Raw genomic sequence first — 23,185 nt, 5'->3', positions numbered from 1 at the left:
TAGTGTCTCCAGTGGATATTTGTAAGGCTGTGGTTTGGTCTTCCTTGCATACCTTTGTCAGACACTACCAGGTAGACGTCCTTGCGCGCTGGGATGCGGTGTTCGGTGAGCGTGTTCTGGTGTCAGTCCTTCAGGGGTCCCACCCATGATTGGGATTGGGATTAACCTCTACCGGTCTGAAGAGTGTAAAGAAGAGAAATTAGGTTCTTACCTGCTAATTTACTTTCTTTTAGCTTCTCCAGACCGGTAGAGGTCCCCACCCTGTCTATTGTCATATTGTTGTGGCTGTTGCGTGGACAGTTTTGGGGTTTTTTTTTGCTGCAGGTTCTAGTTATTTTCTAGGGCCGGGAAGAATTGAAGAACAGCAGCTGTGGCTCGGCTGGCTTAGCTGGTGAGCTGTAGGGACATTTTCTTTTTGGTATCTCTCCTGTGCATTTTCCAACAGCATTTGGGTATGTTAGTTATTACTCCTGTTCGGAGTATTGTTTATGTCTGTTTCCATTTCTTAGTTCTGCTTGTCTATTCGGCAGACTGATAGGAATAGGGGAAGGTATCTCTTTTGTACTATTCCACAGTTTTGTTTCAGTCTCCACCTGCTGGTCATGATGCTCGACTTTAAGAATAAATGGGACATCCACGTGGGATCTCTACGTGGGTCGAGCAGCACTCTGACTTAATGGGGTGGGACAGTAGAGTGGGCAGACTTGATGGGCTATAGCCCTTTTCTGCCGTCATCTTTCTATGTTTCTATGGTCTGGAGAAGCTAAAAGAAAGTAAATTAGCAGGTAAGAATCTAATTTCTTCTTCTCCTTTCCAAAGTAATCTTTTCATTGTGTATATTACAGGCACAGCTAAAAAAAGCAAAATAATGTCCAAGGAAGAGCGCAGGGTCGTGGCGTACCATGAGTCAGGACATGCATTGGTTGGATGGCTACTGGAGCACACAGAGGCAGTCTTGAAGGTAAATAGACCTGCATGAAATCAGATATAGTACTATTCATAGGGAGGGCCAAGCTGTCATTCTACATTTGGATTTCATTTATGGTTGGTTTTATCTTTTGGTGGAATTTGGATTTCATTAGTGGTTTGTTTTTCAGACTGTTTGCACATATTTTAATTGCTAACAATAAAGAAGGTTTTGAAGACCAGGCACACTCTGCTCCTTTTCTTGGATCTTGCTGCTGTGTGTGCAGAGGGAACTGCCTCCTTCGAGGTTGCTGGGATTTCTGTGACCCAGTGTGCAAAAGGGGTGGAAATGAGAGGAGGTTCTTTTTTTCTCCTAAAAACAAAGTAATTGCCATGCTGGGTCAGACTAATGATTCATTAAACTCCAGTCCAGGTCACTTGCGCGTCATGTCGGCACGAAAGACTCTATTTCATATTTCTTACTCAACAGAAATAAGAGATGGAGATGCTCAAATCTGTTTAGCAATAATTGTTTGGATGGCTTTAGAACCGGGGTGTCAAAGTCCCTCCTCGAGGGCCACATTCCAGTCGGGTTTTCAGGATTTCCCCAATGAATATGCATTGAAAGCAGTGCATGCACATAGATCTCATGCACTTGCCCAAACAGTTTTAAAAATCAACTATATCACTAGCTTTGAGTACATATTCTGGCAGCAAATTCCGTAAATCACTGCATGAAAGCACTGGACAAGCACATAGCAAACAAGGTAGGCCTTATGGTTCTGAATGATCTGTGTGTTATCAGAGATCTGACATAATTTGAGTTTGAGGGGTGTTAGACTCAAGAGCAATGTAAGGAAATATTGAAGAACTAAGGCAAGTACTGGGCAGACTTGCACGGTCTGTGTCTGTGTATGGCCTTTTGGTGGAGGATGGGCTGGGGAGGGTCAATGGCTGGGATGGTGCAGATTGTCTGGACTGAGTTTTGAAGGAGACTTCAGCAATTGGAACCTAAGCACTTGCCCAGAAATAGCTAAGAAGAAGAAAAAAAAAATTAAATTGAATCAGGATGGACCATTCGGGTCTTTATCTGCCGTCATCTACTATGTTATTATGTCTCAACACATCTTACTGTGCCAGGGAGAGAGGACCGTGAGCTAGTTTGTATTTTGAAAGCTACATGTTACTTCTGATGGAATTCTGCACAAAAAAATGTGAAAATCTTGCGCACAATATTTTAAAATTCTACAAAGTTTTTATTTGTAATTTGTTTCATAGAATTCCCCCATTATAAGGCCTGTAATCCTTTCCTACCCTCTCCTCACGTGCCCCTCTCCCTCTAAATGCTAACATGACCCATAATTCTGTCTGTTTCTAAAGTCTTCTTTCACATGCATTACCCTAACCTCTCATTCTTTCTCCTCACCTTCCCTCCCTAGCTATCACTGTATCTTCCCTCTCCTCCCCACACCTCATGCTCACCCCCCCCCCGACTCCCAAAGCACAACCCTTTATACTGACCTCTTCCTCAGTACATGATTCACCCATTTACTCTGCCCCCAGTCCCCTTTGCACACTCACCTTTTTCTGGTCCTTTTCATTTTCAGCCTTGGTAGTAGCTCTGCTCACTCTTTTCCCCTCTCCACTGAGTTGCAGCATGGAGGAAGTGACCTGCTGCACAATAGGTCACTTCCTCCTCCTCTTGTGCCGACTTTGATTCAGCTGTTTATGTGAACCGTGAGATTGAGGTTCACATAAACAGTCGGGGCTAAGCAGCGGTTCACTTCCGCTTCCTCCTCTTGCTGTGCGAGCTTAGCGCTGGAGGGGAAAAGAGAGTAAGCCAAGGCACTGCTGCCTGTGCCCCTGTGGGGGTGAGGAATTCGGTGCAAATTCTACGCTGCACAGTTGAGCAGATTTCCAATAATTTTGCGGTCACCGCCCCTTCTCTTTGGAATTTGCTGCCCAATCAGCTGCGCAATAAATCAATTTAAATCAAAATTAAAAACATTCTTGTTCCAGGATGCTTTTGGACAATAACTGTCCTCTTAAGGACAAAATCAAGCTTTATCGCTTTTTCCCCTAACCTATTGTCTTTTTCCCTTTCATTGTGCTCTTTCTCTCACGATTGTAGTTCTCTCATCTCTTCCCTACTGTTTGGTTAGTCCATACGTCTTATTATGCTTCTTTTGGTATTGTTTAGTATCCCTAACTTTTAAATTTGTTTTTATGTAATTTTTATATTGTATACCGCTTAGAAACCTTTTTAAGCGGTTTAAGGTTTTTTTTTATAAACTTGAAACTTAAACTTGGATCTTAATTTCTGCTAGGAGTAATATGTGTTGAGACAAGGCCACATTCTCTGGAGATAGAAGCGAGATGGCCAGGAAATAAGGAAGTGAATACCCAGTGCTGGGCAAGTAGAAGGAGAGAACAGGTTAGCGTGCTAGCCGTTAGCTGAGATGAGGGGGAAGAAGGCTAGAGCCAGGGGCCAGATATCCTTCAGTTGTAACGAGCTATGCTTAAAAGCATCCCCATGTTTCTTAAGCTGCTGCTGCTGCTCCTTCACTGCACTGAGCTGGCTCCTAGTCAGGTCTTGTGTAGAGAGTTGTGCGGGACAGAAATCCCACCCATCCCCACCCGTCCCCGCCAAAGTCTCACCCGTCCCCGCGAGGAATCCCCTCCGTCCCCGTGAGGAATCCCCTCCGTCCCCGCCCGTCCCTATAAACTTCAGAAATAGTTATTTCATTTAATTATGCTACTGAATTAAAGGCTCTGGTAGAAACCCATTTACAAATAAGCAAAAAGACTTTATTAATTTGGAAATATTAATTGGGAAGAATACATACTTTGTAAACAGGTTTCTACCAGAGCCTCTTTTGTTTATAAATTTTTATCAACACAACTAATATACTACTATATCCTGAAGCAAGCAAAAAAAAAAAAAAAGAAATAGAATTATTTTCCTACCTTTGTTGCCTGGTTTCTGCTTTCCTCATGTTCTCATTCAGTTCCTTCCATCCAGTGTCTCTCTTCCATTTGCTCTGTTACTGTGCCTCTCCCTTTCTTCCCCCTTCCAAATTGGTCTGGCACCCATCTTCTTCCCTCCGCTCCCCCCATAGTCTGGCATCTCTGTCTTCTTCCCTGCCAGCGTCTTCTCCCCACTCTCTCTTCCCCATTTCCTTCCAGTGTCCTTCTCCCCCCCATTTTCCCCATGTCCTGTCAGCGTCCTTCTCCCCCCTCTGTCTTCCCCATGTCCTTTCAGTGTCCTTCTCCCCCCTCTGTCTTCCCCATGTCCTTTCAGTGTCCTTCTCCCCCCTCTGTCTTCCCCATGTCCTTTCAGTGTCCTTCTCCCCCCTCTGTCTTCCCCATGTCCTTTCAGTGTCCTTCTCCCCCCTCTGTCTTCCCCATGTCCTTTCAGTGTCCTTCTCCCCCCTCTGTCTTCCCCATGTCCTTTCAGCGTCCTTCTCCCCCCTCTGTCTTCCCCATGTCCTTTCAGCGTCCTTCTCCCACCTCTGTCTTCCCCATGGCCTTTCAGCGTCCTTCTCCCTCTCTGTCTTCCCCATGACCTTTCAGCGTCCTTCTCCACCCCCCCCCGTCTTCCCCATGTCCTTTCAGCGTCCTTCCCCCCGTCTTCCCCATGTCCTGTCAGCGTCCTTCTCCCCCTTCTGTCTTCCACAAATGCTTTCAGTGTCCTTTCCCTCCCTCCCCCCCCCCCCCCGTTTTCCCCATGGCCTTTCAGCGTCCTTCTCCACCCCTTTGTCTTCCCCAGTGCATTCAGCGTCCTTCTCCCCCCCTCCTTCTCTCCCGCCCCGGGTGCAGCACAACTGGCCAGGTCCCCTTACTTTTGTGGCGCTTCCCCGACCGACCGACCGACAACAGCCCCGGTCTGACAAACCTCCCTGCCCTTAACCGCGAATCTAAATTTCCTTCTTATAGCTGCTGTAAGAAGGTAATTTAGATTTGCGGTTAAGGGCAGGGAGGTTTGTCGGATCAAGGCTGTTGTCGGTTGGTCAGGGAAGCGCCACAAAAGTAAGGGGACCTGGCCGGCTGTGCTGCACCCGGGGCGGAGCGGACCGCCCCCCTCCCTTGGTCTCCACTCGAGCCGCGAGGCTACTTCTCCTTACCTACCCTGCCTGCAGCACAGAGCCGAACGGAAGTCTTCCCGATGTCAGCGCTGACGTCGGGAAGACTTCCATTCGGCTCTGTGCTGCAAGCAGAGCAGGTAGGGAGAAAAGCCGCGCGACTTAATACATCCAGCCCCGCAGGAACCCCGCTACCCTCGGAGGCGTCCCCATGGGATTCCCGCGACCCTAGGGGGCGTCCCCATGGGATTCCCGTGACCCTAGGGGGCGTCCCCATGGGATTCCCGTGACCCTAGGGGGTGTCCCCACGGGATCCCTGTGACCCGAAGGGGGAACCCGTGGAATGCCCGCGGGTCCCGCGGGATTCCTGTCGTCCCCGTTCCCGTGCAGCTCTCAAGTCTTGTGTCCAAGTGGACTATAGCATCAGCTTCCCTTTCCTTTTCTTCTTCACCACAAGTCCAAATTCACGTTTCACCTTTAATTGATATACCACTAATGATTTTCAGTTATTGGTGCAAGCTTTTATGATTCTATACCTTGACTGTTTGTAACCCCTTATGCTCGGGAATATCAGATTAAGACCCAAACTTGAAACTCTGCAAATGGTTTAAACTACTGCTGCTGGAGCATACCACCGGGACCACCATTTTATGTGCATCACGGAACCTAACCTGAACAGATATGGACTGTGAAGACCTATATAATTCTGATTTTGTAGGGCTTAGGCTGGAAAACCATTTTGTCTGCATATGAGGCTTGAGCCACAAAGACAGGGAAAAATGCTTGAGTACCTGAATAAATTCTTGTAAACCCTTCTGAGCTCCCCTGGGAGAGCGGTATAGAAAATTGAATAAATAAAGTTTCAAGGTTTAGTCAAAATTCAATCTGTTATCAGCATACAATAGCACGAAAACAGAAGATTAAAAACAAAACCTAAATACATACACCAAGCAAACAAAGTAAAAACAAGAGGGAATATGAATTCTCTGCAGAACTTTGTAGTTTTTAAGAAGAGACATTGTTTAGAGAGATTTCTATTTCTCCTGTATTGTATTTACAGGTATCCATAGCTCCTCGGACTAATGCTGCGCTGGGCTTTGCTCAGATTCTCCCACGGGACCAACACCTGTACACCAAGGAGCAGCTCTTTCAGAGGATGTGCATGGCCCTGGGGGGTCGTGTAGCAGAGTCCGTCACATTTAACAAGGTCACCACAGGTACGGGCTGTATTTATTGGGCTTTAGCTCCTATATGAGTTCTTTGCTGGATTCTTGTGATCTCTATGCTGATAGACAGTATCTCAGGTAAACATAAAAAGATTACAGTCTTTACAGAATAAAGCAACCAAATACTGAGATCATGTTACTCCCCTATTCAATTTAGGATCCGCTTTAAGATTGCTATGCTCACTCAGTGACCAGACTAATACTTCCCGATGGTTCATAGACAGTAACGCGGAAGACAAAGGCGCGCGCCGACAACTGAGCGCATGATGGAGGTGCGCGCCGAAGAAAAAGACTGTTTTTAGGGGCTGCAACGGGGGTTTTTTGTTGGGGAGCCCCCCCCACTTTACTTAATACAGATCGCGGCGGCGTTGTGGGGGGCTTGGGGGGTTGAAACCCCCACATTTTCGTGAAAATGTAACTTTTTCCCTAAAAACAGTAAAATGTAGGGGGTTACAACCCCCCAAACCCCCCACAACGCGGTGCGATCTGTATAAAGCCTTTTTCTTCGGTGTGCACCTCCACACTGCGCTCAGTTGTCTGCTCGCGCCTTTGTCCCGGCGCACTTTTGACCTGACACCCTTCCCGATCACTCTTAAGCATACTGGGAGCCCACATGCAGTAATACATTTTTCTTTCTAGTTCCTAGCTCATAGAATAACCTGATTTATTACTGCATTTAGTGACTATTAATGCTGTTTTACTGATTAGCAGCAAGCGACCATTATAGCTTTTAGATAACTTTTACCCTTATTTTTCTTGTGTGGCTGGATCTGTAGTATTATGGAGGTTTTTTCGGGGGGGTGGGGGGGGTTGTATAGTTTATGTGTAAATATTATATTTTTGCTCAAGACAGTGCCAAAGAGAAGCATAACAAACAACTAACAGAAGACACGTTCAACCTGACCCATGATTTTCAAGTTTCAAGTTTTATTGGGATTTGTTATCTACGCAATATCATATATTTCAATGCGTATAACAATTGTTTTTAAAATAACAATTAACAAATTGGGGAGGGCAAAACAAGATAATATAGACAAATTTTGGCATTCTATTACAAACTGGTACAAAAGGCAAAAGGGGGTGAACTACAATGTTTAAGAAAAGAAAAAGAAACATTTAAGGAAAAAAAACACATATGGAGGGGTCATATAAAACATATATGGTAGAATCTCAAATCCAAGATATAAAGTAAAATAAAGAGTATTTTGGCGACCTACACATAACACTCATTGAAAGCGTCCTTGAACAAAAAGCTTTTAAGGAAACGCTTAAATTTTTCTAAAGAAGGTTCATTACGTAAAAATAGTGGTAAATTGTTCCAGAGCTGGGGTGCTATGACCCCCACCCACCAACTCCAATAATATAAGAAAACTTGTGCATTCCAATTTAAAAAAAAAGCCTCCAATAGAGAAATTACAAATTCAAAAGCCAACTCTGTACTAAGTGAGGTAGAGTTCCAAATCGGTTCCCAAATGGCACAAAATGATGATCCAAGTGAGGAGTCCATATTGCATTTGGCTTATGGCTCCATCTGAAGCAAATTAATCATGTTGGACCTCCATTTGACCATTGACGGAGGAGTAGGAGCCAGCCATTGTAGTATCATAGTCTTTTTGCCTGTTAAAGGAGCATGTTATATAATTCCTTTCAGTCCTTTGGAATTGGATGTATCAAGTGCAAAACAGAATTTTTGGAGTTAAAAGGCAATGTGTACTCCAGAGGTGAAATTGTGCAGTGATGAAACATGTGGCCTAGAGAGGCATCAGTAAGAAAAGACTTGGGGGCATTGAGAATCCAGTCTCAGGGAGATGGACAGATGCATGAACATTTGAATTGCATTTCCCACAGAAGAACACTTATATATTTTTAATTTCTAAATTGCCTTGACTTAGCTGCTCTCAAATTTGGCGATACAGTGAATTTTTAAATAAACCTAAACATAACACCAAATTAGCAAAAGAGAGAGAAAACATTCTTGTCTAGTAATACACTCCAAGACAAGGAGGTTGGTTTTTTTTTTTAATTCTTTATTCAGTTTTAACTCTTGCAACAAGTGTACAATATTCAATCAGATAATTCGTACAAATCACTTGACATTCTAACAATTATTGTCAAATGCATATAAAAAAGACCCCTCCACCACCCATCCCATTCATCAGGCATAAATCCATTAAATCACATAACATACCTCCCCTATACAAGGTCTAGATCACAGTCCTTCAACCGCTGGTCCGCGGACCGGTGCCAGTCCGCAAAAAAATCTTGCCGGTCCGCAAAGAATTCGGTCCCCGCCGCAACGAAAGGCCGGCGTCAGCTGATTTGCAACTTCCTGTTGCAGTCGCTGTGCCGGGACTCCTGCCTTCCACTGCGTTTGCCTCCTGCCTTGTCTCCACACCTCCAGACCAGCAGCGGCAGCTATGTGTACTTTTAACTTCGGCACAGAGCTGCCCGTAATCAATAGTTTAGCGCGGTTTCATAAGGCAGCCTCGGGGCCTTTGCTAGGCCGGCCCACATCGCATCATCGAAGCGGGCCGGCTATCAAAGGCCCCGAGGCTGCCTCATGAAATCGCGCTAAACTATTGATTAGGAGCAGCTCTGTGCCGAAATTAAAAGTACACAGAGCTGCCGCTGTTGGTCTGGACTCTTGGGCCGCTGAAGGAGGGCAAAGAGCAGCTGTCCTGGAGGTTTCCCTTCCTCTCGCCTTTGCAGGTCCCTTTTTTTTTTTTCTTCAAACGGCAACGGGCCCCAGCATCGACATCAATCAAGTAAGTTCAACTGTTCCTTGCAAGCAGTTCTGCTCGGCCAAAGCTTCCAAGGCATGTGAGCTCCTCCCCTATATCCCGTTTAAGAGATCAATCTACCTGCTTTAAATATCAGCAGCAGTAGAAAAACAACTGCTTTTACATACAAGCAGCAGCGAGACCTACCGCAACCACCATGAGCCCACAGACCCGATCCTGCCAGGAGTGTGAACTCCTCCCCCTGCAGTCCATTGGAGAGATCAATCTGCCTGCTTTTAAATATCAGCAGCAATGGAGATCAACTGCTTTTACACCTAAGCAGCAACGAGACCAGCCACAACCACCGAGAGCACACAGACCCGATCCTACCAAGAGTGTGAACTCTTCCCTTCTACTTCTATTCCTTTCTCTCCTCTCTTCTACCTTCCAAAGTATTTAGATCAATGCTGTCTTGTTAAAATGTTTATTTTATTTTTATTTTTCCTCTAACTCTACTTTTCACTTCTCTATTACCCTCCAGGTACTTTAGTTAGATTGTGAGCCTTCGGGACAGTAAGGAAATTTTTCAAGTACCTTTCTTATTTCTAATCTTAATGTATATTTTCTGTAAACCGCTTAGAACCTAACGGATGTAGCGGTATATAAGAAATAAATTACATTACATTACATTACATTCCCCTCTGACATGAGCCACCCTCAGGGGAAAGAAAGTGACCCACAAAGGTGAGGGGAAGGGGGGCAGATGATGGAAGTTGGGGGGGAGAGAGAGAGAGAGAGAGAGAAGGGGCAGATGATGGAATGGAGGAGATGAGAGAGAGAAGGGGACAGATGATGGAAGTGAGAAGAAGGGAGAGAGAGCAGAAGGCAGATGGATGTCAGTTGAGAGGGGAGAGCAGATGCTGAATGGAAGTGGGGAAAGAACACATACTGGATGGAAGGAGGAGATAAATAAAGGGGGAAGAAAATAGTAAGATAATGGAGGGGTGAGGAAAAGGGGTGACAAGCTGTGGGTAGACAAAGTGAAAAGAGGGAAACAGGACTAAATAGTAAGAAAGAATTTAATTTAGATGGAGGCAGAAAATAGAGAAGGAAGACCAGAGAAGAAAAGGGAAGAGAGAGCAGAGAATGATATCAGATCTGAGTGGAGGAAATGAGAAGAGAGAGATGCTAAAAACCACAGGGGGGAGAGAAGGACAGAGATGCCAGACCATGAGGGGAACAGAAGGAAGATGATGGATGCCAGACCAAATTGGTGGGGGGGGGGCAGGAGGCGAGATGGCAGGAAAAGACAGACAGTGAATGGAAGGGGCAGATGCTGGACTGAAGAGACAGAGAAGGTTATCATGCCGCTGTACTGGGCCATGGTATGCCCTTACCTGGAGTACTGCATCTAGCACTGGTCACCATACATGAAGAAGGACACGGTACTACTTGAAAGGGTCCAGAGAAGAGCGACTAAAATGGTTAAGGGGCTGGAGGAGTTGCCGTACAGCGAAAGATTAGAAAAACTGGGCCTCTTCTCCCTTGAGCAGAGGAGATTGAGAGGGGACATGATAGAAACATTCAAGGTACTGAAGGGAATAGACTTAGTAGCTAAGGACAGGTTGTTCACACTCTGCAAGGCAGGGAAAACGAGAGGGCACTCTCTAAAGTTGAAAAGGGATAGATTCCGTACAAACGTAAGGAAGTTATGTGGTAGAAAGCTGAAACGCTCTTCCAGAGGCTGTTATAGGGGAAAACACCCTCCAAGGATTCAAGTCAAAGTTAGACAAGTTCCTGCTGAACAAGAACGTGCGCTGGTAGGGCTAGTCTCAGTTAGGGTGCTGGTCTTAGACCAGAGGGCCGCCGCGTGAGCGGACTGCTGGTCATGATGGACCTCTGGTCTGACCCAGCAGTGGCAATTCTTATGTTCTTATGTTCTTAGGGCAGACACTGGCTGGAAGAAAGTGAAAAGGCAATGAAAGCAGAAACAAGAGACGACAAAAGGTAGAAAAAATAATTTTATTTCTATCTTGTGATTCAAATATATCAGATTTGAAATATGTATCTTGCTAGACATAACTGGGGAGTGCAAAGCCCAGGCAGTGCTTCTTTAGCTTCCAGCTGGCTTAGGGCTCTCTCTGACAAGGGGGCAGTTGCCCTAGTTCCACTCCCCTAACACCATTCCTGTCATGTGTGACTGTGGTATTCTGTTACTTGATATTTGTGTAGCATTCTGTAATAATTTGGCTTATTCAGTTTTCTTGATAGTAGAGGGGATATATGTGAAGGGGAGGGGAGACAGGGGTTTTGTTGATCTTTGCTCTGTATTATTTGTATTTATAAAATGACAATTGTATAGAATATTGGTTCTTTTTATACTTTAATAAAATATGTTCAATATAAAATCATAACTATTTGAGGTTTGTGCGGATGGGATCAGATGGTTTGGGGGACCGAGCTCGTGGGGACGGGGCAGCGATGGTTTTTAAAAAAAAATTTCAGTCTTAGTAGTTTGCCGGTGCACGAAATAATTATTTTATTTTTGCCGGTCCATAGGTGTAAAAAGGTTGAAGAACACTGGTCTAGATCATCTGTGTAAAATCCAGTTTACATTCCAATATTCAAAATATGTAGGGCCATTCAGCCATATCTATACATTTTTCCAGATCAAAATATAGGACAAAATTTGATGTGGCAATGTATGAATGGAAACAAAATCTTGTTTTGTGTGATGAGTGACTATTAGCCCTGTATTCCTTTTAATCTGGGTCTATCCTATCCTATCCTGGGAAGCACACACGTGCTTTAATTAAAAGAATATTCCAGACACTGAAAAAATTGAGACGGATGTGTCACTGCTTTAAAAGAGAAACCTACTGACTCCTAATCCAATCACTAATATTATCTCAGCTAGACTATTACAACACACTCTACATAGGCTGCAGAGTGGATATATGCAATAAAACCACAAGCCCTACAGAACATAGCAGCCAATCAAATACTTTCATCAACAAACTATGAGAATATAACACCTCTATTCCTCCCCACCGAAGCAAATGCCTCTTTATACTATGCACAGTGATCTTCCTGATCCTCCATGGTGAATACCTTGAATACCTAACAAACCTAGTAGAGTTACCACCAAACAAAACTACAATTGGATAAGTAACCACCTAAGACTAAAACGCCCTAACCCTAGAGGCATTAAATCCAACACAATACACTGTTCACCCCTCTTCCCTTTTGTATCGCTAATTACTTGTGTACATACATTGTATGTTTATGTGTACAAATTGTTTTATTTTGTCTCCCAATTTTAAATTGTCATACGCATTGAAGTATTTGATATTGCATGTACAACAAGCTTTTAATAAACTTGGAGCTTGAACAAACTTTCCATACCTAGCAGCAAAATGGCGGAGTTATCTCCAAACTGAATTAAGAACCTCTGCCTCTTACAAAATTTTCCATAAAGACCTGAAAACTTACTTACTTCATGAAATATCTAGCAAATTTACTCCTTTATCAGAAAAAAACTTACCACCCAATGAAAACTCAATATAATACCTTACTAACATACACAGTGATATCAAGACCCCAACTTAAGATTGTGATTCCTACAATTGCACAGAATGTTTCCACTATAATAAAACCCTTCAATCTCCGTGATCCATGGTGCCGTGCCACCACATGCGCAGTTGAAGGAGCCTGTGGCGATTTGCGACGCGTGCAGCGGTTTCCCCAGCTGAACATGGAGACTTATCAGATAAGAGCAGGGAAGGGGTACTGCTGGAAGGGGGAGGTAAAAGGAAGGGAGAAGGGCTACTGCTGGACAGGGGGAGCAGGAAAGGGGTGCTGCTGGACAGGGGGGAGATAAAAAGAAAGGGAGAAGGGCTACTGCTGGACAGGGAGAGCAGGGAAGGGGTGCTGCTGGACGGGGGAGGTAAAAGGAAGGGAGAAGGGCTACTGCTGGACAGGGGGAGCAGGGAAGGGGTGCTGCTGGACGGGGGAGGTAAAAGAAAGGGAGAAGGGCTACTGCTGGACAGCGGGAACAGGGAACATAGTAACATAGTAGATGACGGCAGATAAAGACCCGAATGGTCCATCCAGTCTGCCCAACCTGATTCAATTTAAATTTTTTAATTTTTTTCTTCTTAGCTATTTCTGGGCAAGAATCCAAAGCTTTACCCTATACTGTGCTTGGGTTCTAACTGCCGAAATCTCTGTTAAGACTTACTCCAGCCCATCTACACCCTTCCAGCCATTGAAGCTCTCCCCAGCCCATCCTCCACCAAACAGCCATATACAGACACAGACCATGCAAGTCTGCCCAGTACTGGCCTTAGTTCAATATTTAATATTATTTTTTGATTCTAAATCCTCTGTGTTCAGGGAAGGGAAGGGGTGCTGCTGGACAGGGGGGAGATAAAAAGAAAGGGAGAAGGGCTACTGCTGGACAGGGGGAGCAGGGAAGGGGTGCTGCTGGACAGGGGAGATAAAAGGAAGGGAGAAGGGCTACTGCTGGACAGGGAGAGCAGGAAAGGGGTGCTGCTGGACAGGAGGGAGGTAAAAGGAAGGGAGAAGGGCTACTGCTGGAAAGGGGGAGCAGGGAAGGGGTGCTGCTGGACAAGGGGGAGAGATAGAAAGAAAGACAGACAGCGGGCAGGGAGAAAGAAAAACAGGCAGGGAGCAGGGAGAGAGACAGAAAGAAAGAAAGATAGGCAGGGAGAGAGATAGAAAGAAATAAACGAAAGGGGCAGGGAGAGAGAAAGAAAGACATATAGAAAGAAAGAAATGCCTAAGTCTACACATCTATTCTAGCACCCGTTAATTTAATGGGCTAAAAAACTAGTGAGTAATAATGTAACTCCTGGATTATGATCAGTCTCTGCTTTCTGTAAATCACAACTCCTCCTGGGGAATATTAGTGATCCACAAATATTAATATAATGTATTAAGGTCTCCATGACTCTTGCTAGGCATATATTTTACAGTCTACATTTATGTTTGTTTATCTAGGTACTCGTATTCTGCACAATCTTGGAATTTTTGGCAGAGAACAGTAAAAACATACAGAATAAAAGAACACAGCATTCATTATATACATAAAACAAACTGACCAAAAGCTCCATCATGTCATGTCATTTACCCTCTGATATCTTATTAATAAATACAACAAGCCTCAATATACATATTAGTCCCATTATCATATTGAAGCTAATTCTTTTCAGTTTGTTCCATATGCTTGTTGGAATAACAAAGTTTTAATTCTTTTTTTGAACTACCCCAAGTTCTGCATTGATTTTATCTGATATGAAAGAGAGTTCCATAGTTTAAAACCGACATTGTAAAAGATTGAAGAACAATACTCTTCCTATCATGAAAGTTGGTACATCAAGCAGCATTTTATTTATCAGATCTAAGCATTCTTGAAGGATGATGTAATGGCTTGTTGATGGGGATTGTAATCAAAGCAAGGACAAATAATGCACAGCATCCCCATCCTAAATTTCCTAACTTCTTGTGGCTGCCATTAAAGAAGCTTCTTGGACCCCGCTTTGACTAGCAGAGCTTTGGTTGTTTGTCCATAGGAGCTGGCTCTACAGTGACTGCAGGACTTCTCTCTTTCAGGAGCACAAGATGACCTGCGCAAGGTCACCCAGGTGGCTTATTCCATGGTAAAGCAATATGGCATGATACCCAGCATCGGGCAGGTATCCTTCCCAGATTCACATGAGGATGTTGGTGTAAGACGGCGTCCTTTCAGTCAAGGCCTGCAGGCACTCATGGATCATGTAAGTAACAGCAAAGTAGCAGCTTTCTTAGTTTTCCAGATTCTGAGGTCCTGAAGAAACATAATATAACATACATTTTTATTTCTAATCCTCTTACTTGGCATGAATCCTCACATAGTGGGAATAAGCTAACATGGTGGTCCAGACACAGAGGTCTTCCCATATGAAAATGAGGAGAACTCACATGGATTTAAGGAGTGATTTGAAGAAACATAAAACTTTTTGGCCAAATCAGATCTGTCTAGCGCCAAAGGGTAGATGAAGTCAAACTCAAACGAGGAAGTTACAAAAGCAAGTAACAGACTTACAAAAAGCAAATGGAAAAAATGTAAACCAATGTGAAGATTTAGAAAATCTTACACCATAACAATTACCTGAGACTCTAGATTTTCAGGATTGGACATAAGGAACCACAAGGGCCTGCAGAGCTATCTTAGACAGTAGGTCAGAAGAATTTAGGTATGAACTCAAAAATGGATTGGGTGCATGGAAAACGAGGGCTGGTAAGAATAAAAACAAATGACTCTATGACTTAGCAACTTCACATTATCAACTAAGAGGTCCATGCTGGAATTTCAGGAGATCGCAAAGAAGATGAAGGGAGATATCGGGTCTAAGTGGCTATTTCTATTTGGATTTGCATTAGGTATTACATGGGAAGAGGTAATAGCAAGGGCAGTGCAGAAGGTAGACCTGAAATAACAAGCCAACACCCCTTTCAGTGTAAAGAGAACCATCTATCTATATGGCATTGCGTATCTCTACAATTCTTCAGTCCTTTTACGTGTCAGTATTCTCGTATAAATCATAACTCTGCTTTGCAAACTATTGAGCTAAAGATAAGACTTTCTTTAGCACTCTCCAGACTGGTAGAGGTTAATCTTTATGAGTGGGTATATATCCCAATCATGACCAGCAGGTAAAGATTGAAAACAAATCTGTGGAATAGTACATAAGAGATACCTTCCCCTATTCCTATCAGTCTTCTTTCAGTCTCCAGCAGGTGTTGAGTGAGCTGTACCCATCTCCCTTGGTAGGGCTGTTGGAATTTGTTTAGGGGTTTCTAGTCCCTGTTTTTGGCCGGATTGAGCTTGGGTGGGCCTTGTTTGGAGGTCTGTCTGACCTCGGGGGCGTCAAACCAGGCGGGTCTCGAGTGGGGTCCCTCCCCCCCATTTCCTCCACCTCCCCACATTTTTTTAGAGGAGCCTCAGCAGTAAGCCTTGCCCCCTAAATCAAGCAAGGCATATTGCTTTGAGAGCCTGCAGAGTCTGTTCTGTTAAAAATGCTGAGGTAATGCCGGTCTGAAGGGTTGCTTCCCTTTAAATTTATTGTATTTTACTGTATTTTTGCACTAACTGGCACTTTAAATCTAGCTAGGTCGCGTATGGAGCAATGAGCACTTCTCAGGGGAAAAAGTGCTCATTGTGCTCCAGACGCGAGGCACTCGCGGCCGGCCTGTGCAAGCGGTGTTCAGGCCAGTGCGGTGGAGGAGCTCCGTTGGCAGCGGCTGCAGGCACCCAGAGCTCCCCGCCAATAGTGCCTCGTGAGTCGGCTAGGAGCAGTGGGGAGGCCCGGTCTTCTTCCACCGCCCACGGAGGGATTTCCTTGACTGCCGATGGTCAGGGTACAAAGGATTCCCTCTCAGCTGATTTTTTAACAGCTGATGCCAGGTTGCCTGCTTTAGCGGCTGGGACTGTTCAGGCTTCCCAGCCACTACAGGCCCAAGAGGGGTTGTTTTTGGCGGGAACTTCATCATTTTCTCTGTCTGGCCTCTCCATTTTGTCTGCAACCTCAGGTGACCTTCTCCCTGTATTAGAAACACAGGGGCAGATTTCAGCTGGGTCCCCTGCTGTGGCAGGGAGTCCCATGGGACCGCTGGAGATCCCACGTGCATCCAGGGGGTTTCAGGGGGGGGTGGTTCCCTCCGCACCCCCTGTGTCTTTGTCTCCATCTTCTCCTTTGGCATCCCCTCTTCCTGTTCTCTTGTCCAAGCACCCATGGGTTGCGGATTCATGGTCAGAGGAACATGTTGGCCTGGCTGAGGACCTGGACCCTTTTTAGGAATTCCAGGATCCTCCCGAAGGGACGGCCGCTGGCGGCGGGGCGTTGGTTTTCCGCCTTCTAGCGACGAGGCATCCGTGGTGCACCTTTTTCAGAGGGATGAGCTCCCAGACCTGTTTAAACAGGTCTCGGTGCTGCATTTTGAGGAAGCGCCATCGGAGACCCCGCGTGTGTGGGACCCTCTTCTAAGGGGGATCCGTACTGTTTCTCGCTCTTTCCCTCTGCATCAGGATTTTCGGGATATTGTACTGGCGCAGTGGAATACGCTGGAGGCGCCGTTTCGATTAGCGTGCGCCATGGCTCGTTGGTATCCCATCCTGGAAAGAGATGGGGCTACTTTAAAGTTACCAGTAGTGGACGCAGTGGTCTCAGTGAATTCTAAGCAGCATACCGTGCCTGTTGAAGGCAGTTCTGCCTTACAGGACTCTGAGGAGCGTAAGTTGGAGACCATTCTTAAGCAGAATTTTAATGTCTCTGCCTTGAGGGTCCAGGCGGCTATTTGTGGGTGGCTGTTGGTTCGTGCCATGTTTCGGTGGGCCGAGTGCGTCCTGGATCGTGAGTCTGATGACTTTCTTAGTGGATCAGGAGGTGGCAAAGATTGAGATGGCTGCCTCATTCCTCTCGGATGCTCTCTATGACTTGGTGTGGATGTCGGCTAAGTCTCTGGCTTTTGGAGTGGCCGCGTGACATATCTTGTAGCTTTACTCTTGGTCGGCGGATGCCGTGTCCAAAACTCAGCTTACCATATTTCCCTTTCGGGGGGTCTTTTTTGTTTGGAGAGGACTTAAATAAGTTGGTTCAGACTCTGAAGGACTCTAAGGTGCCCCACCTGCCTGAGGACATTGCCCGGCGTTTCGGGGTGGCACTGCCCGCAGTCATCTGTGCCTGGGCATGGGGGCCTGGGCGTGGGGCTGCTACTTTCCAGGCTTCTGGGTTTTCCCAGGGTCGGTTTTATTAGCACAAGCAGTCCTTTCGGTGGGCCCATCGGGGGGGGGGGCTGGGAATCCCTCTGCCGGTTCCCCTGCTGCCCATCCTGCACAATGACTCGTTGCCGGCGCCCCCTTTGGTTCCGGTGGGTGCCCAGCTGCGCGATCTTTTTTCCCAAGTGGGCCGAGATCCCGTCTGATCAGTAGGTCCTGGAGGTGGTGCAGGACGGTTAACATAGAAACATAGAAAATGACGGCAGAAAAGGGCTACAGCCCATCAAGTCTGCCCACTCTGCTTACCCACCCCCTGTCTATGCCCTAATGACCCAATTTCCTTATCTTGACCCTCGTAGGGATCCCACATGGGTATCCCATTTATTCTTAAAGTCTGGCACGCTGTCTGCCTCGATCACCTGCACTGGAAGCTTGTTCCAATGATCAACCACTCTCTCTGTGAAGAAATACTTCCTGGTGTCGCCATGCTCTGGAGTTTGCCCACTCTCTTCCAGATTATATCTAGCCTCTCCGTATCAGGCGGCATGGAAGACGTTGGCCTTTCACCAGACCCTTCAACGCTTGCTGGATCTCAAAGCAATTGTTCCAGGGTCCCCTCAGGACACCATTTACTTTGTGGTGCCCAAGAAGGAGGAGACTATTGCTTCCGGTTATCTTCTTCTGAAAAAGCCTGTTCCGGAGTTTCTCAGGGCTCATTCCACTAGGGGTCAGGCAGCTTCTTGGGCTGAGTCTTCGCTCGTGCCTCCAGTGGACATTTGTAAGGCGACGGTTTGGTGTTTCTTGCATTCTTTTGTCAGACACTACCAGGTAAATGTTCAGGCGCGTCATGACATGGTGTTCGGTGAGCGTGTTCTGGTGTCGGCCCTTCGGGGGTCATGCCCATGATAGGGACTGCTTTGGTACGTCCCACTGGTAAAGATTAACCTCTACTGGTCTGGAGAGTGCTAAAGAAGGAGAAATTAGGTTCTTACCTGCTAATTTACTTAAGAACATAAGCAGTGCCTCTGCTGGGTCAGACCAGAGGTCCATCATGCCCAGCAGTCTGCTCATGCGGCGGCCCAACAGGTCCAGGACCTGTATAGTAATCCTCTATCTATACCCTTCTATCCCATTTTCCTTCAGGAAATCATCTAATCCCTTCTTGAACCCCAAAACCGTGCTCTGTCCTATCACACCCTTTGGGTGAAGAAGAACTTCCTAGCATTGGTTCTGAATCTTTCCCCTCTTAATTTTTCCGAATGCCCTCTCGTTCTTGTAGTTTTTGAAAGTTTGAAGAATCTGTCCCTCTCCACTTTCTCTTTGCCCTTCATGATCTTGTAACTCTCAATCATGTCCCCTCTAAGTCTCCGCTTTTCCAGTTTCTCTAACCTTTCAGCATATGAAAGGTTATTCATACCTTTTATCAATCGTGTCGCTCTCCTCTGAACCCTCTCGAATATTGCCATATCCTTCTTAAGGTACGATGACCAATATTGGACGCAGTACTCCAGATGCGGGCGCACCATTGCCCGATACAACAGCAGGATAACTTCTTTCGTTCTGGCTGTAATACCTTTCTTGATAATACCTAGCATTCTATTTGCCTTCTTTGAGGCTGCAGTGCACTGTGCCGACGGCTTCATTGTCTTGTCCATTATTACCCCCAAGTCCTTTTCTAGGGTACTTCCACCCATTACCAGCCCTCCCATCGTATAGCTGTACTTCGGGTTTCTATTTCCTACATGCAAGACTTTACATTTCTCTACATTAAACTTCATCTGCCATCTCGTCGCCCACTATTCTAGATTGTTCAAGTCCCTTTCTTTTAGCTTCTCCAGACCGGTAGAGGTCCCCACCCTGTCGGTTGTTGTGGCTGTTGTGCGGGCAGTTTGCTGCGGTTCTAGTATTTTTCTAGGGTCGGGGAAAATTGAAGAACAGCGGCTGTGGCTCAGCTGGCTTAGCTGGCGAGCTGTGGGGACATTTTTTTTTTTTCTGTTCTCTCTCCTCTGCATTTTCCAACAGCATTTGGGTATGCTAGTTATTACTCCTGTTCGGAGTATTGTTTATTTCTGTTTCCAGTTCTTAGTTCTGCTTGGCTATTTGGCATTCTGATAGGACTAGGGGAAGGTATCTCTTTTGTACTATTCTACAGTTTCAATTTCAGTCTCCACCTGCTGGTCATGTTTGGGATATATACCCACTCGTAAAGCTAAAAGAAAGTGAATTAGCAGGTAAGAACCTAATTTCTCCTTTTCTGTTATAATGAGATCACACGCAGGCCCCAAAATAATGTCATGGATCATTTTATGGGTGCCACTAATTGGATTGGACTCTATATGAGGTAAACCCAAGTGTACAAATGGGGTAGAATGACACTAAAATGGTCATCATCCTAACGAACTCTGCCTCATGTCCACAACAGCTGGCCAATCACGTTTATTCTTTATCTGGTAAGGAGAATAGGCCCCAGAGAAGGTCATCTGACTAGGGAAAACTTGGGCCTTCACTTCCCAGCCATCACTCATGTGCCAGATAGGAAAAGAAAACAGTATCCAATGAAAAAGAATGGCCTCTGAGGTAATTGTCCCTGGTATTAACATTTAGAAAAGGCACACATAATCTACTTAGAAAAGAGAATTGATGAGATCCAAGAGAATTAGGCCTAAGGTCTCATTTGCTAGGCCAATGTTTCTTGGTGCAGAATTTCAGTGAATTTTCTCCATCCAACTCCCTTTCTTTCTCTGTCTGTCCTAATTGCCTTCATTTCTTTTCACAGGAAGCCAAACTTCTAGTGGCTGGAGCCTACAAGCAGACAGAGAGCCTACTCTTGGAGAACCGTAACAAGCTGCAAACGGTACGACTTGTCTTTGTGTACTCTGGTATCCCAAACGGCTGTAATATGTGGAGATCCTACAGTGACCCTCCACTCAGTGCCTCAGAGAGACATCTTTCAGAAGGCAAATCCTAGTGCTGGTTTTAAGAAAGGTTTAGATAAGTTCCTGGAGGAAAAGTCCAGAGTCTGTTATTGAGACTGTTTGCTTTGGATCCACACAATGGAATGTTGCTACTGTTTGGGTTTTTGCCAGGTACTTTTTTCCTGGATTGGCCACCATGAAGAAATGGGCTAGATCAGGGGTGTCCAATCTGCGGCCCCGTGAACTATTTTGTGCAGCCCCAGTTGAGGGCAATGCAGTGTTTTCCTCTGCTGCCCCATGGTGTTTACTGGCTCCCTCCTCTGTCTTGCTGCAGCGTTTGTGCATTTGTGCGGCCCCAGAAACATTTTATTCGGCCAATGCGGCCCAGGGAAGCCAAAAGGTTGGACACCCCTGGGCTAGATGGACCATTGGTCTGACTCAGTAAGACTATTCTTAGGTTCTGGTGCTGATTGTGGACATGCTGTCTTTCCTAACCCATGCCCACAAGCAGTGCTGAGAAGATGATGGCTGAGGAGTAGAGAGAACAACTGGGTCTTGCAAGGATGTGCTGAGACTGGAATCGGTCCAGAGAATGGCCACCAGGATGGTCTCGGGACTCAAGGAGCTCCCATACGAGGAGCGGTTAGGGAAGTTGCAGCTCTACTCACTCGAGGAACGTAGAGAGAGGGGAGATATGATCGAGACATTCAAGTACCTCACAGGTCGCATTGAGGTGGAAGAGGATATCTTCTTTTTCAAGGGTCCCGCGGCAACAAGGGGGCATCAGTGGAAAATCAGGGGCGGGAAACTGCACGGTGACACTAGGAAGTTCTTCTTCACCGAAAGGGTGGTTGATCGCTGGAATAGTCTTCCACTTCAGGTTATTGAGGCCAGCAGCATGCCAGATTTTAAGGCCAGATGGGATAGACATGTGGGATCTATCCGCAAAGATAGATAGGGAGGGTCATTGGAGTTGGCAGACTTGATGGGCCGTGGCCCTTATCTGCCGTCTATTTCTATGTTTCTATGTTTCTATTTGAAGCATTGCAATGGTGGTGGGTGAAGTGCAGGGAAAGCAGCCATTTCTTATGTATGTTTGAAACAGGTAGCATTAAGTGGCATCTTTTTTGGTGGTGGGAGTCCATGAAGAGAGCCATCATCCATGTTGTATAACTGTAAATGAACTGATATAGTGCTGTTGCTTGGAGGGATTCCCTATTCAAGTGACTGGATTTCTAGACCAAATTTATTTTCAAATGTATTGGAGGCTCATGCCAGAGCAGACACTCTACCTTCCCCTACTAAGTTTTCAGTAGCTAAACTATTTCTAACAATTTCTTGCTCTTTCTAGCTGGCAGATGCACTGCTGGAGAGAGAGGTCATTAACTATGATGACATTGAAGACCTGATTGGGCCACCTCCCCATGGGCCGAAGAAAGTAATTGCTCCTCAGAGCTGGATTGAGGCAGAAAAAGACAAACAGGACACAGGCGATGAGGAGCCACCGCAGCAGACCAGACCCCAAGAGGAGGAAGGAATGCCCAACCTGAGACCTGGAGTTGGATAATGGAGTTGAGGAGGGACAAGAAAGAGTTAATATTCTATGGTCACACTGCTTCCTGCAGCAGAGGATTCTGCATAGTGATCCTGCCTCTTGCGAACTGTCCCGTCTGATTTGAGCCTTTTGTAAAAGGAGTAGGGGAACCATCCTCCATGTTGATAGTGATTGAATGGGGGACCTCTGTCTGTCAGTAGAAGTCGTTTCAACCTAAAACAGCACAAATGTTCTCTCAGAATCTTTGAAAGTTCACAACAGCATCGGCAATTGCCTGGCTAAAAGTTTGTTGCAGAACTGTGTAAAGAAAGCTAGCCGAAGCCCACATTCATATTCAACATGTTAGGAGAAGATTGCAACGAGTCCATTTAGCACTGTGGGTATATTTATAGACCAATTGTAAGAATTGTTTATATAATACTGTAGTTGTTCTGATTGTAAATATTAAAGATTGTATGCATTTTGCCAGCCTGATGTCTTGACTGAAACCGAAGGCTGCATAACTAGTGAGTGGCCTGGCAAGGTAGGAGGTTCTGTTCAGTTTAGAGGACAGAATTCAAGGAATAAAAGGAGAGGGGCGTGGCTTGGACACGCATGAAGAAAGTCGCATAATTGGAGAGCTCCGTTAAAAAGACCTTGAAAGAATAAATAATTCGCATAAAATTGAAGATATTTCAATGGTCATATGAATAATAAAGAAGAAAAAAGGATGGCAACTGGCAAACAGAATAAAAATGACTTCGCTGTATCAGGAAGTAATAAAAGAGCAAAACCGGAGCAGGAGAGCGGTTTAAAGCTGACAGATACCGAAGTTATGAAAGAACTAAAAGAAATTAAAGAAATGCTATCGATTATTACTAAAAAGGTTACAGATTTAACGGAAGAGGTTTCAAATATAAATAAGAAGATGGATGTGCTTGAACTGAAATCTAACAACTTAGAAGAAAGACTGTTGATAGTAGAAGAGGAAATCAGCTATAGCCAAACAGACAGAAAAAAAAT

The 23,185-nt window shown here is 45.4% G+C and overlaps 1 protein-coding gene across 2 annotated transcripts in view; it reads left to right on the top strand.

The window, feature by feature from the left end:
• The window catches only part of SPG7 (SPG7 matrix AAA peptidase subunit, paraplegin), a 120,155-nt gene extending 97,509 nt beyond the window's left edge, over window positions 1-22,646 (top strand). For both annotated transcript variants that reach the window (XM_033941296.1, XM_033941295.1), the window contains 5 exons: window positions 846-961; window positions 6,049-6,205; window positions 14,569-14,732; window positions 20,490-20,567; window positions 21,980-22,646. In XM_033941296.1, the coding sequence (XP_033797187.1) occupies window positions 846-961; window positions 6,049-6,205; window positions 14,569-14,732; window positions 20,490-20,567; window positions 21,980-22,195 (731 nt within the window). In that variant the 3' untranslated portion in view covers window positions 22,196-22,646. The remainder of the gene's footprint in view (window positions 1-845; window positions 962-6,048; window positions 6,206-14,568; window positions 14,733-20,489; window positions 20,568-21,979) is intronic.
• The last annotated feature ends 539 nt before the right edge of the window (window positions 22,647-23,185 follow it).

This window comes from Geotrypetes seraphini, chromosome 4 (assembly GCF_902459505.1).
Source record: "Geotrypetes seraphini chromosome 4, aGeoSer1.1, whole genome shotgun sequence".
Taxonomy (NCBI): domain Eukaryota; kingdom Metazoa; phylum Chordata; class Amphibia; order Gymnophiona; family Dermophiidae; genus Geotrypetes; species Geotrypetes seraphini.
This window is presented reverse-complemented; position numbering and strand designations above follow the sequence as displayed.